The sequence below is a fragment of the Anopheles stephensi genome, chromosome 3 (assembly GCF_013141755.1).
Source record: "Anopheles stephensi strain Indian chromosome 3, UCI_ANSTEP_V1.0, whole genome shotgun sequence".
NCBI classification, from domain to species: domain Eukaryota; kingdom Metazoa; phylum Arthropoda; class Insecta; order Diptera; family Culicidae; genus Anopheles; species Anopheles stephensi.
The window spans coordinates 53460691-53475193 of NC_050203.1; the positions used below are offsets into that span (position 1 = coordinate 53460691).

The 14503-nt window shown below is 48.2% G+C and overlaps 2 protein-coding genes across 4 annotated transcripts in view; one reads left to right on the forward strand and one right to left on the reverse strand.

The window, feature by feature from the left end:
- LOC118513242 (protein O-mannosyl-transferase TMTC2) overlaps window positions 1-14503 on the forward strand; it is a 179224-nt gene that overhangs the window by 80912 nt on the left and 83809 nt on the right. For all 3 annotated transcript variants that reach the window (XM_036058798.1, XM_036058799.1, XM_036058800.1), the window contains exon 4: window positions 1568-2126. In XM_036058798.1, the coding sequence (XP_035914691.1) occupies window positions 1568-2126 (559 nt within the window). The remainder of the gene's footprint in view (window positions 1-1567; window positions 2127-14503) is intronic.
- On the reverse strand, window positions 2799-6919 carry LOC118513243. Its single transcript, XM_036058801.1, has 2 exons — window positions 5451-6919; window positions 2799-5151 (listed from the first exon to the last, which is right to left on the reverse strand). The coding sequence occupies exons 1-2, from the start codon at window positions 5680-5682 to the stop codon at window positions 2975-2977; spliced, it is 2409 nt and encodes an 802-aa protein (XP_035914694.1). The 5' UTR covers window positions 5683-6919; the 3' UTR covers window positions 2799-2974.

Consider the following 14503-nt stretch of genomic DNA (forward strand, 5'->3'; position numbering starts at 1 on the left):
CGGAGTCGCGTGGTGTGGCTTGGCGGTAGTAGCTACGCCTGGGGAATGCAATGGAAGCGAATGTTAATAGTCTGTATGATCGATTAGTTTTAGCATACCATCAAGATTCTGAAGGGCGGAACCGAGCGGGTCTGTGGTCATGGAGAACGGCGGACGGGTTTTGTGCAGCATAATGTCTCAACTTTCACTTCCACTAGAGTGCGTGTGTGACGGCGCGTTTATTGCGAATGTGCACCCGGTTAGTGCGCTACCCCATTCCGATAACGTCGATTTCATCATCATGAATATTTCGCGCCATGAACTGCCGGACTGCTGCCAGGGTGAGTGATGGCTGCGCTGTGACCGAATAGGGCCGTGCGGGATGAGCGCGGTGATTGGCGTTGGATAAGTGGCTTCGTTGTCAGCGATATTAACGGACGGATTATCGTGCGAGCGCAACAATGCGGTCACACTCGACTGCATAGATACGGGAGTCGGGATATTGCATCACCGCTATTGGGCAAACCCGCGCTCGATGGGATGTATTAATAATGTACAGCGTGGCCACAACATGCACAGCGATCTCAAAACAAAAACATACGCAATATCGGGCGTACCGTCCGGCCGGCTACGATTCCATCGGTGTGACATTAGTGCCGGTGGAAAATTATATACAGAACTTTGTACTACGCCACCACAGAACCTCCGCATACTCAAACTTACTCCCGAGCGCTAACAAAGTTTACCATCTCAACAAACAGACGTGTGTGTGTGCGGTGTGCTTATCCGGGGCAGTGTATAGACATTGTGGCAAAGCTACAAAGGAAGCATAATCAGACGAGATTGCGCTTGCCTAGAACAGTAAAAAGTGTTCGAGCGGGTATTATCCAAAGCGTCCTCCACGTCCACAGGAAACGCGTTCCCCACCAACCGAGAAGTGGATCTAAGCTTCTAATGAGAAAATAATTGTATCAAATATGCGCATGGATTATACTTTATGGTTTTAATTTATAAATGTTGTCGTTTCCCCCCGAGCCAGCAAACGAACGCCGTGTCCACCGGTTTGCGTGCGAGTGCCTTCTTGGTAGGAAACGACCGTCCGGGACTGGTCCATGTGTGTGTGTGTGAAGTTGGCAATAAACAGGAGCCTTCACAATCCTCCAAATACACTCCACCGCCGAGCACGGGACGATGCGGTCGGAAAGGCATTAATATGCATGAGCGCAAAAGCCGCCTTCTTCGGATCTCGTACCTTCTGGGGAGGCGATGTCGCCGAGACTGTACTGTATCGAACCCGGGGACGAATGGGGCGCGTGAATGTGAATAATGCAATTGCAGTCGTCTGGCGCGTCGTCTTCTGCTAATTCGATTCCGTCATTAGTGCACTATTAGTTAGATACTGGTGTGCGCACACCGTGCCGGAAGGACCGACACTCGTCGCACACATACACCCAGCTTAGCATTACTCGTGGCGCCTCTAGCCATCATCATCGTCACGGCTTCTTCTGCTGACTTTCTCACCTGACTCACACAAACACTGACTCTCTTCTCCGTTTCTCTCTCTCTCTCTCTCTCTCTCTCCTTGCAGACGAGCGATCCTTGGCAATCCGGACGTGCTCGGTACGGGCGGCTGGGCTCAGATGCTGCAGAACGACTTCTGGGGGACACCGCTGGTGGATTCCGGCTCGCACGGCTCCTACCGTCCGCTGTGCGTGGCCAGCTTCAAGCTCAACTACCTGGTGGACGGGTTCAAACCGTTCGGCTACCACCTGGTCAACGTGCTGCTCCACTCGCTAGCGACCGGGCTCGTGGTGAAGCTGGCCCGGCACATCCTGCCGATGGGTGGCCGGTCCGGGGTGGCCATCACCGGGCTGCTGTTTGCGGCCCATCCCATCCACACCGAGGCGGTGGCGGGCGTCGTTGGCCGGGCGGATCTGACCGGGTGCATCTTCTACCTGCTCGCGCTGCTCGCCTACATACGTCACGTCCGGTGGCGGCAGTGGGGCGACGGCCGGCAGTGGTTGGCCCTCGCCGTCACCGTTCTGCTGGCCGGCGCGGCCATCCTCTGCAAGGAAACGGCCGTGACAGCTTTAGTGGTTTGCGCGATTTATGACATCATAAAGGGATACGCCGGATCCAGAGATAAGGTACGCCTTTCAACCTCCCCAGACTTTGTCTGGTCCTCAACTCCAAACCCCCCACTCAGGGAAATGCCCGGCAATATACATTTAATTTTAAATATGCTTTATTTATACTCGAGCTGTTCATCGCACCGCACCGCATTCCTTCCCGGTACAAAACCGACGGCCTATACAATAACACCATGGAGTGTGGACAGACAGACTATCGGCGAGCAGGGAGAGAGAGTGAAGCTGGACGAGACAACGGGGTTTAGTTCCACTTTCCCGAGTGGCATTTGCAATCTGCACCGAGCTGCATCTGTGTTCGGTGAATTGTTTTCCACTGTCGTTACTTCCACCGGTTACCAGCTTAGCCAGCGCGACGGCTGACAATGGAATGTCGCTCGGTCGCTCGGGAGAAGCCCGGATGCGCTGCTCTCCGTCGGTGGTACTAACCTTTCGGTACACCGTCGGGGAAAGTTGTGTGTTTATGACATTTTTGTGTAAAGAAAAATAGCGCAGAACAGTAAAAATAACTGCAACCTATCGGTATCAGGACCGAAAAGAGGGACCGGAGAGATGGAGAGCCGGTGAAAGTCGGGGACGCATTGTTTGAGAATAGTTTTTCTTTCTAACGCCTGCTAAAATGAACAGCACAGTATGATAAGCACGCCGCTGTGATATCTAGCCGTAGCGGATAGTTCTCTGTCTTGCTGCTTCTCTTTTCGCGTATATATTTAACGGCAGCTATCCCCGAATGGCTTACACATGTACATAACATCTTTAATAACTCGCCTGCAGTTTGAATAAATAATCGGCGTAGAATAAATAATGTCCACCGGAAGAACACAAAAAACAGACCTAAACGCCTCATCTCAGCAGTTGGTCCTCAGCGTGCAGTACTGCGTGTCGGCACAGTACAAAAGATCCGCCGGACAGGCCATCTTAATCTTGATGAACTTGTTCGGATTCTTCCGGTGACACACGTAGTAGTTGCTTTTGTCCATCGGATCCGCCATACGTCCTTCCAGCCGGCATCGTGGCACACTTTGCGTCGGTTTGGCTGTAGTTGTAGCCGCTGCGATGCGTTTCGTACCGATGGATGGTCGTTTCTTTTTCTTGGACACCTCGGCCTTCTGTTTCACGCGGGTGTTTTCGCGAACCGGTGTCTGGCCACCCATCAATGGAAGGTAAATAACTTGCTGGCTGCTGGACGCTGGGACACGATTGTGCTGCCGCAGCTTGCTCGCCTCGAGCCTTATCAACTCGACGTACTTTTGGGCTTTGAGCAGTTCCTGCTTGATCTGATTGATCTGGGTAACGCTTTGCTTTGCAGATTGGGGTTGCTTGCGCGTTCGCAGTTGGGCGCGTGGTGGTGCCGGTGGAGTCATCAGCTGCTTACACTGTTTGTACGAGGCAATATCGCACATGCGAGATTTCTTGTTGAACGCCGTTGTCGGGGGACAGGTGTACGACTGGAACACACCATTATGCGGATTGCAGATGTAGTACCGGAAGCAATCGGTATTGTTCGGCTGTCGGCTGCCCACCATGCACAGCACGATGGAGATTCGCTCGTCGTCCGGATTGGCGTCGACCAGCGGAAGCATGCTGTCCTTGTACTGCTCGTAATCGAATGTCATATCGCCCAGTGTGAATAGCTTCCTCGTGTACTGGGAGTTGGCACTATCCGTATCGACATTCTCGCCCGAAACATCATCATCCATGTCAACGGAGTGACGGTTCGCTGGCAGCGGGAGATCTTTTTCCAGACTTGCATCCTGCACTCCGTCAGCGTCGATCGAGTCGATTGATTCAAGGAGCTTCACTCGATCGCTGAAGCCATCAGCTGCATCATAATCTCTCACTAATGGACTTATTTGCTGAGAGGATTGTCCATAGCCTTGAAAGTAAGGCAGCGGATCGGAAAATCTTGAAGGCGGGATGTGCACTGTAGACATAAGGCCATTATTGGAATAGAATGATCCTGAAGGAGGATCGATCATCATTGACGACTGAGGCACTGTTCTCAGGTAGGGGTTATAGAGTTCGTTCGAATAGCTTGGTAGTGACAGTGGTTGATAGCTATTCTTCGACACATACCTATTCCCATAAGCATCGTACAGCACTTGCTGTGGGAAGACATTAAATTGTGTGTCGTTTGCTTCCGGAATCCTTAAACTGTTTTGTACTGTGTTCTGCCTCAAACTTGGAGGTCCAGACAGTTCCATACCGTACGAGGCGGGATATTGAGCTTTCACCGGTTGCTCTGTAGTCGGTGGGGTTTGAACGCTTGGTGCTGGGACAGGATTTACCGAAATCGGAATAAAAATAGGCTTCACAACTGGATCTTTCACTTCCGGTGCAGGAGAAGGAGCATCAGCCGGTGGTTTTTGATTTGCAATCGCTTTTTGAGAAATGTCCAGAATGCTTTTAATGATGTCCTGCATGCCTGGTGAGAGATTAAGATTCGATAATGGTTCGTCTACAACAGGTTCTTTCTTTGCCGTGAGCTGCTGCACTGGGACGGATTTATAGTTGAACATATCCATCTGGCTTGGTATTCGTGCCATTTCGTTTAGCTGTTTCTGTTGGCTCACGATCTGCTTCAGATGGTCCAGGTAGTTCTTCTCATCCATTTTCGGTGGAGATTGTTGCTTTGTTTTGAGCTTTAGCGCATTTTGCGTGTCGTAATAGCTCAGGAAAGAGTCAAGCATTGAAGAACTTAAGGTTCCTGACGATAGTGTTGTTGAGGTAGTTACCCCAGCAGGAGCAATGGTAATGTTGCTAGCACTCGCTGCTGTGTGGTTCGGCTCATCGTTAACTCGTTCCGGACTACCATCGCCACTCGATTCCATATCATTCAGATCGCTCTGCGGGGAATCATTCGATTTCATGCTCTCTTCTTTCGATGCCGAAGAGCTTTCTTCACTGGCAGAGTTAGAGTTGGTCGCTAATGACGCAGGAACATTCAGGTTGTCTATTCCGTACACATTTTCATAACTATGGTTCCTTTCATTTTCGGCCGAAACGTCACATTCCCAATCGTTATCTGTTGTAGAGAGGGATAGAAAGCGGAAACAAACCTTAAAACTATAGCAGCACGATAAAACCACTTTCATTTAAAAAAGCACAACGCGATAGCCTCCATGCATGTGTGGAGTCATATTTCACGTTTCATTAGCACACCGCTCCATCCAGTCGACGTTTCAGCTGACCTGCATTCGAGTGGTGCAGAGCAGTGCCAAGTTTCACTTATCGCACATAAGAATTAGAGCAACAGCGAGCAACTAAAGGCAGCTGTTTGTCCTAATTTCATGCGCCCCGCTCACGAAACCGCATGCTACTCACCTGGTACGACACATGTGCCGAGATGGTGCAGATACACGAGTCCCTTCTGGCACTGGGTCGCAACCCACACGTGGGCATCTTTCGAGAGCACAGTGCAACGATAATACTGATCACATCGCGTCATGTGCGGCCGAGTGGCTTTTGGGCAACCTTCGTTTACGGCCAATTGCAGTGCGTCAACCATCAGCAGACACAACACAACCGAAATCGCTGTACGAATCGCGAACGCCATTTCGTTGCAACAAATCACACACACACACAGATACAAATTAAGTTTCCCTGTGGGATTGGATAAACTATCACACAAACACTGGTTATGGATCGTATCTGCCTCACTTAAAGATCATGTTTTCGTTGTTGTTCCCCAAGTAAAGTGAAGCTCGTTCGGTATAACCTTCCGGTGCGCGTTCTACGACTGTAATGAAATCGATCGCCAGCCAGTCGGCCGTAGATCTTTCTCTGCCGTCCCAAAGTTGGGTGCAAAGTGAAGAAAGCAATGATACGGCTGGTCGAATGTCTGGTTCCAAGCAAGTGAGAACGAAACGAACCCAGTACGCCCGGTACGGAATTGGAAGTCACGCGTTCGGGTAGCTGAGAATTGTTCAACAGGCATCTTGTTTGCTTATCACATTATCGAGCTATCGAGCACGGTTGGCTGGTACGCACTGAAGTGGCGCGAAGAGTACCGCGCTTTCTCATGGGTCACACTTTCACTGGTTTTCACGTTGTCTGAAGCCATTTATCGAGCATGCAGTTCTCTATGTAGGCCCCGTTAATACGTATTGCCTTCTTCGAGCATCCTGTGCCTTCTTGGTGAAGCAAAAGGGCTAGTAAAATAAAATACAAAAATCGCAACACAAAACCCAAGTGGCGAACAAAGCCGGATAACGACAACAATACTGGGGCCAAATGCGGCAGACATAAGCACCTATCTATTCTCCATGGCTCCGTAAATCCTTCCCGCTGGCCGGTTGTGAAGGTAGTCGGCACGCGGTGAGGGTGCCCAACAATAACGATGCACTCTTTCGGGGGGAGGGAAAAAAATTCACCACTGTGCAGCGATAGCCATTTCGTACGGTGCGCTCTAACAACAAAAAAAAGAGAGCGAAAAAAGCGAAATATGCAAACAAAAATGCCATCATGCAAAAATGCCGCATACCAAACATGCAGACCGAAGCTGAGCTGCTGAGCTTTGTGCAGCCAGCACATTCAAAAGACCGTGCTAGAAAAGCGCATCGCAGAAAGGGCGGTAAAACGGTGGCACACCATCTTCCCATTGGCACCCGCCGATTGGCAACCGAGCCCCAAGCGGGGATCCTGCCAGGTTGATATTATGCTGTGCTGCAGGTGCCCGGGAATGCTAGTGTGAACGTGGTGGTATACACGAGCAAAAACAGGAAAAGAATTTGAACAATACAAGAGAAAAAAAAGGTTGTCTACGAATGCTGTAAAGTACATTTGCCAGGGAATGCGAGCATAACGGCATGCCTTCCGACGTTGAATCCGAACGCAAAGGAAAACACATCTCATTACACACGATAACATTATTTGCAAACTTCCGGACCGAAGCAACGGCAGGAAGTAGACAAATTACGCTTTTAAAGGTACACCGCGAGGTACCTTTACATTCATCATCGGACTGTTAATCAAAATCATTCAAAAGTAGTAAGTCTATATTCTTCTCCAGACAAACAAACTTCTCCTGCTCGCTTTCCACCCAACCCAGCCGGTCCTGGTTGGAGTCCGGACGGTAGCAACAGGATATCAAACGTGAACCTGCTCCTGGCGGAATGCCACATTGAGTCCTGCACAGAATTCGATGCTCGTGTGTGTGTGTGTGGACGGTATGTATATTTGCTCATCCGCTCGGAATGGAGAGGATACGGATGAAGATGATAGCGACAGCTGAATGAAACTATTCAAAAAGCTTTGGAGCCATTTGGAGCAGGTTTGAAGGGGGAAAAAAAACTAGCGTCGAGAATAGCCCAGATAGAGAACTCCAATCACCGGATGCAGAAGGAATGCAGCGAAAGAAAGCAGTAAAAACACGTTGCCAGTCCCACCATCCGCTCCTAACCCCTCCGTCCCAAACCGGATATATGATGGGGATACAGACACACAGACACACCGGGAGGAAAGCACATCCCGAGGAATAATCAACGGCACCATTGATCAAGTGCTGTTGCAACCGATGCTTTTGTTGTCCCGGAGTCGGAATCTGAATGGAGCCCTGGACGGGAGAATACCAATAGCAGTGGGCGACTTTCGGGGCGAAAGAGAAGGAGAGCAAGGCAAAGGGAACCAAAAAAAAAAATCCCGAACCGGTGAGCTAGCCCAAGAATGTGATGGGGAAATCGATCGAAGCGAAAGGTGCTCGGAACACACGCGGAGATCCGGGGGCATACTTTACAATCATCTTTCTCGGTGAACAACCGTGAATTTAACTCCATTCAAATATTTGCTTTAACTCTGCTTCCAGTTTTCCAATTCGTTTTTCCTTTCGTATTTTTTTTTTAAACACGACCGTCAGGGTTGTTGGAGGAGTAACTAGGTGGACTACCGGCTAGGAACTTTGCACTCACCCGGCGTTCGAATGTCGGTCCTTTGCATGTTCGCCTATCGATGTTTTTCTTTCGATTCGTTGTGTGTGTGTGTGTGTGTGTGTGTGTGTGTGTGCGTGTATGCTGTTTTTTACTTTATTGCTCCATGCCAATCGGAGTCGTACGTACGGTTCGCTTTGCAATTTAATGTTTTCGTTTTTTTTCTCTTCTGGCTGATGACTACTACCTCTGAGCGGATGTAGTTTGGCACCCGGGTTGGGAATTGTGATAAATTTTTGGGAGCCAACGCCGAGGAATATCGGGACTCACCTTAGCGAGTGAGCGTGTCTGCCGCTCTGCCGACAATAACTTCCGAAATGTGTGCTTCTGCGTATCGGAACTTCTTTCAGATTCTGTGGGACGTGCTACGTGCTGCTAGTAAACAGCGTCTGCCGAACCAGCGCTGCAATGGAGTCCGTTGCACAAGGTGCATGCCGTTGTACGCTTGCTGCTCACGGAATTGAATGTTCCTGGTAAACAGATTTATTTCATCCGTTCCGGATCAATCGGTCGTCGTACGTACGTTCGTGTGCGAACCATTTGGCAATCCGTTTTTCGCCACCGAGTATTCCATTGTTCCCGTGGTGTCTTTGTCGCCGAGACGGTTCTTGAACTGGAGCGATTTATGGTCTGGCGGATTTGTAGTACTCTAGTGTGTCTTTCACTTACACAGCATCCGCAGCAAGCTGGGTGGAATCTGCCCTTCTTAAGCTGCTCGAAACATGTCTACTGTAGAACATAATGGAAAGATTTGTTTAGAAGCTCTCGGGTGACTCGAGTTTGATGCGCTTTCCTTGGAGACATCGTGATAGCAATCATCGAGACATCATTTCTTATAATTACACTTTCGAGCTGCTTCTCCATAAGCTGCTAGATAATTAATGAACGTAAAGTGCGACGGAATGTCGAATTTTCTTTGCTGGAAAAGTTCACGCTTTCCGTAGAAATGCTATCGAACTGCAGAATTTAAAACTGCACACGATGCAAAACACGTTCCGCAGTGTGGCGTGCGGCTTGCAGCTCCAGTTTCGTTGGGGGGTTTTCCCATCGACGCTTCGCTGTTAAAACTTGTGTCAATGTCATTCCAATTTCACTCCACCCGAATCCAATCAAGAATCGGGCAAACATGAAACGTGCATTACAAGCGGTACGCAAATAGACTAGTGACAACTCTTCGATCCCGAGTCTCTCTCCGGCTGTGGCCAGCCAGCATACACCACCGCGCGCTGCCATCTAATATCGTGAACTCACTTTCAACCAAGAGTTCGCAATCAAAGCCGTCATTTGACATTCCGGTTTCGAGGATACGTAGGGCGGTTTGTGTGTGTGTGTTTTTTTAAGGTAGCTCTTTCTTTTTTTTTCCAGCCATTCGATCCAAATTTAGATGTGAAAGCATTCGAAATGAGAGAACTTGCTGCTAAAGCACACCCGCAGCATGCTCTAAGGTTGCATGCTTAATTCGGCTCCATTTCCAACATGGAGTGGCGCCGCGAGAAGTACGTCAATTTAAGTTCACCCATTTGGAGCTCATGAATTCCCTCTTTACCGGGATTTCATCGTTGATTATGGGAAAAGTTGGTCCACTTGGGTGATACTTCGAGCTGGGAAAGATGAAGGGTGAAAAACATCTACTATTATCAACACCTCAACCATCTTGCCACCCGACGTCTCCTTGCGTGGTCCATGGATCGGCACACCAGTTGCTGCTGCTGCTGCACCCGATCGATTGTGCCCGTTGCCCCGTGTTGTTTAACGTCCAAGGCCGCTTCTACCAGCAACTATTTTGCTGTGCTGTTCGCACAAGCGAAAATTAATATTCCACGCGCCACGCTGAACGCAACGCGCCTCACCATTTGCTCCAGCCAAGGATCTACCGTAACGCTGCCACGTACTAGCTGCTGGGCAGGGTTCTTGATTGCACAAGCGAGCATCACCTGTACTCCGGTCCGTTTTGCTTCACCGTTCACGTAATCGACACGATTGTCGAAGACGATGATCACAATAATAGCGATGATGAAGGCACCGGCGGACCAGGCCAGCTCCCCGAAGGGGGTGCGGGAAAACTTTTACCATCCTCACAGTACACCGCCTTACTTTGAACTTGGTTGAGCAGGAAATTTTTACCTCTTCAACCAAGTACCTCCTCTGAGTGCTGTCCGAGAGCAGGCTGCTTGAGCTGCCTTTCTTTTATCGAGCAAAAACAAAACAAAGAAGCTTTTGGCTTTCTCTGCCGCCATTCTTGTTTTCCCATGCACGGATGTATCGCCGCCATAAGGTGGACCGTTCTTTCGCCCTTCATCATCCGAGGGTTTTTTTTCCGCGTTGACTAATGACTACCAGCTGGACTAAATACTTTGCACAAGCGTGTAACGAGGACTTTCGAGATGGGAAAGAAATAAAATCGATCGCATAAGTACTCGAACGGAGAGCGAACGAGAGCGGATTGGATGCTTGAGCTAGAGGACTTGTTGCTTGCCGGTGGAGTAGATAAGAAAGTCTTAGCGGAGCTGAGTGGCATGTTAAGCGTGCAGGAACACACCTCCCGAGAGCTGTTTACTGTTTTTCGCAATGATTTGTGGAAATGGCTTACGGAAGAGTTGTCCAAGTTATGGATCTGTTCCTCAGAAAGTGTTGTAAGATGGGTTTTAATGTCGGAATGTCGTTTTTAACTGCTATTTAAAATACATTTGCATACATTTAGGCGTTTCAGTTGCGTTGAGAGATCTTTCATTCGTAATCAATTAAGTGCTGTTTTCAAACTATCTTGATTTTTCTTCTTCTCGTATTTACTAGGTCAGGCTTGAATTTCTACAGGGTGTTCAAATACATTTTTTATATGAATTTAAAAGACAAAATTTCAAGATTGATTTTTTTAGTTTTTAATTGAAGGATTGTTGGAAACGTTTTGGGGATATCACTCGGAAGCACCTCGCAAGAACCTCGATATTGTAATGCGTGGCTTTTACGAAACGAGCTGTATACGAATCTATAACGAATACGAACTTATTGAACATCCTTTAGGTAATGTTCTCCTTCAGAATTGCGTTAAGAGTCTTATTTGTACGACACATACGGATAGTCAGTCCTTCCTTAATGCAACGTTATTGAAAGGATTTTACACACTGTACTGCCGAGCGAAAAATCAGCGTTCTTTGCGCTAATCCAACCGGGCCTCTCCTCTCCTGTACAGTTCCCAGTGAACAGTAGAGTAAATTAACTATTTTAAACGCCTAAAAGTATGCAATTTGCAAAGCAAAGGAGCCTTTTTCTTTAGCAGTCTATCTGACTCACCTATCTTCTAGCTGTTTAATCACATTGTTCACATAACAAAGTGTTATTATTGAACATTAAGATGCTTTGCGTGAAAAAATGCCATCTAAGCTTCTTCAATTGTATGCCGTGCTTCACCGTTAATACCTTTTGCCATCGCTTCACGCGTCCATAAATCTTTCAGTTAAGCAGAAATCAATGTAAAATTCCCGGTCGCACCACTTACGGCAAGGCAGGGCACGTGCAAAAGCCACGCAAAAGGCCCCCCTAATCCCTTTACTACGGATAAACGGTTTAAATTCCTGGTCTCGCGTCTACGTTCACACCGTTGATCGGGTTACGCGGTTCGATTTGGAGAACACCTTTTAGCTGGTGTTGTTGTTGCTGTTGCTGCCGGCGGTTAGACGAAAATCCTAACTTGCTTAAGACTCTTTCCTACCCATCGCTTCCCAAGGATGGGAACCACGCGCGCTTTTTTTTCCATTTAGAGGTAAAATTCCTGCAACTGTCGGAAGTGATGCTGTTTGGTTCACTGCAAGGGTTCACAAGAAATGGATGGAAAGCTTTGGGCTTCTTCGGGCCTATCGGGGTATGCTTTGTGTCTGTTACGGGGGAAGCAGTGGCTAAGCGGGAAACCTCAAACTGTCAAACAATTTCACCGAAAGCAGGGTTTCCCGTTTTGGGTCGAGCTATTTGCAGACTGTGTCGGTGGAGAGTTTCCTTTCGGTTAGTGAGCTTCCTTGGAACGGGTTTCGCGTAGGCAGTCGCGGGTTTGTAAAAGGTTAAGGATCTACATCTCTCGCACCAGCAGCAATCAAGGAGCTATTTTTACACAACTGCTACAGCTTGAGCCTTTGAAAGGTTTTCCACGAACGGAACCGTACATGGTGTGTCCTGCGGGTGGAGCGGAGTTGGAATCGTTTGAAAGTAAACTTTTACGAACCATCGCCAGAAGATGTAGCTTTATTACATTATTCATTGTTTAGTAAGTGCCTATAGGAGTTAATCGATTTTATTTGTCCGAGGTTCCTTTCAGCAATAGCATGCTCTTGATTCGAAAGCGCTAGCAGCTATGCAACTTCCAGTGTGTACCAATTATCGACACTTGCATCATACAACCGCTTGGGCTGATTGATTTCCCATCTTTGATCATAACGCCTTCGTGGTTTTGCTTCACCTGTAACCCGATCTATAACGGCCGACCCGAGTTCTTTTGGTACGATGTAAGCAGAAAAATGCTTCTCACCGCAAAACACTTCACCCCTTCATCCGTTTGCTTCAGATCCTCACCGTCTGGCCACCGGAAAAACCGTCCGACATTGAATCAATTGAATCCGCAACAGAAATTATCTTCCTGAATCAACCATTTCATCGGCGATTAGCAATGACTGAGCGAAGGGTGGGGAAAGGGAGGTAAAGTAGAGAGGCGTGGAAAATAAAGAAAGGGTGGGGGGGAGGGGGGACGAAAAGGAATCAATACACACGGTGTGGAGCACGGGAAATGATGAGTCCTGACGTAGTGAAAGGACGATGAAAGGAACTTGATCGAAATCAACCGCAAAGCCGCAGCAGAGAAGAAATTCACTTCCCGTGCTCGTTAGCAATCGATTCCGTCCGTCATGCCGATATCCCTCGGGGGAAGGTGGTGGTTGGAGCTGTATGTGTGTGTGTGGGCACCCATTTACCCATTTCCTTTTTTTTCTCCTTACTCCTCTTTAACACATCTTGCAAAAGAAATGGAAACGGAAAAGCGATTTCCCGGCAAACTGATTTCCGATGCTCGTGAAAGCTCTCCTATTTCATTTTCCCCACGGTCTGTTACTGCACCGATCGCTCAAAAGCCCCTTGCCACACTGAGAGCGCTGATGACGGAAGGATGAAAAATCGTTACGAATGGAAATGTTGTTTGCTTAATCATCATCAGGCATTATCGGCCACGGATGATCATGATTGTTGTCGGTAGTGGAGCAAACGCACAATGGTAGTTGCTAATCATCATAATAGCCGATAAACGATGCAAACACAATTGCATATCCGATTTTGCACTGTAGGATGATTTATTGAGTGAGAAATAAAAATTAAACACTTCTGCCGAGGAAGACGAATGGGTTTCTGATGATGCTTCATCGGAAGAAGTTGTCATCAGGACGAATAGATTTGTGTGCAGAGCAAGAAGCTTCCGTACGCATCCAATTAACCTTTCCGGTGCAATGAAGGAAGTTTAAAATGAAACTTATTTCCAATTAAAGGCTAAAACCATGCAGAAATTAATTCTGCAATGCATTGCAAAAAAGGATTAAAATAGTTCAAAAGCGGCTTTTGTCCCTGGCTCTCTTTCTCTTTGTTGCTCCGCTTCATCTGGACGCTTTTCTCATGCCGTTGGCTGAATATCCTCGAGCCACTACTAGCGACTGCCAGTTTTACCCGACTCAATCACTCAGCAATGCCGATACACCTGCCAGGCATGTACGAGCTAAAGTAGGCCGCCAGGGCATGGGATTGAATTGCGCCCCGACGGGGATAAACTTTCAGCTACTGATAAAGGAGGATAGTTTACAAGTTTTACAATTATTTTTTGCCATCCTACCCCAACCGAGTACGAACGCAGAGTAGTGTAGCGGAAACACAAAACTTTTCCCTACCTCGACGGGACTAATCAGCAATCTCTCTTCGTCAGCTTTTCCCGAAGCCCGAGCCTTTACAACTAATTGGCAATTTGATGCAGTCTGAAAACCGAAATGAATTGAAACTTCATCCGGTTACTCCAGGCGGAAGGATATCGGAAGGAGCGGATCACTATTACCTGGCCAAACCCATTCCCGTTGGCGACGTTGGGAACCGATGGGTTTGAGCAACGGTTCTCTTTTGTTCCCGGGTTTTTTTTTTGGGAAGGACATTGTGACACTGGTTCAGTGAGTGAGTGGAAAGTGAAAGAACAAAAACCGGCCCATCCTTCCGACCAATCCGTGTGAAAATACATTCCGAGAGCTTCCGGGTGTGTCTTAGTTGATGAAGTGAACGCGGTCGATCCGGTCGAACATCCGGCATGCAAGTAACTCTGGTGGTTTTGGTGGTGAAAGTTTCGTCCAGTCGATGCTTACCGAAGTTAGTTCCGGATGCAGGGAGTTAGGGTAGAGATCAGCCGGGTGAAGTGCTTTGTCACATGAACCATTTAATTTATCG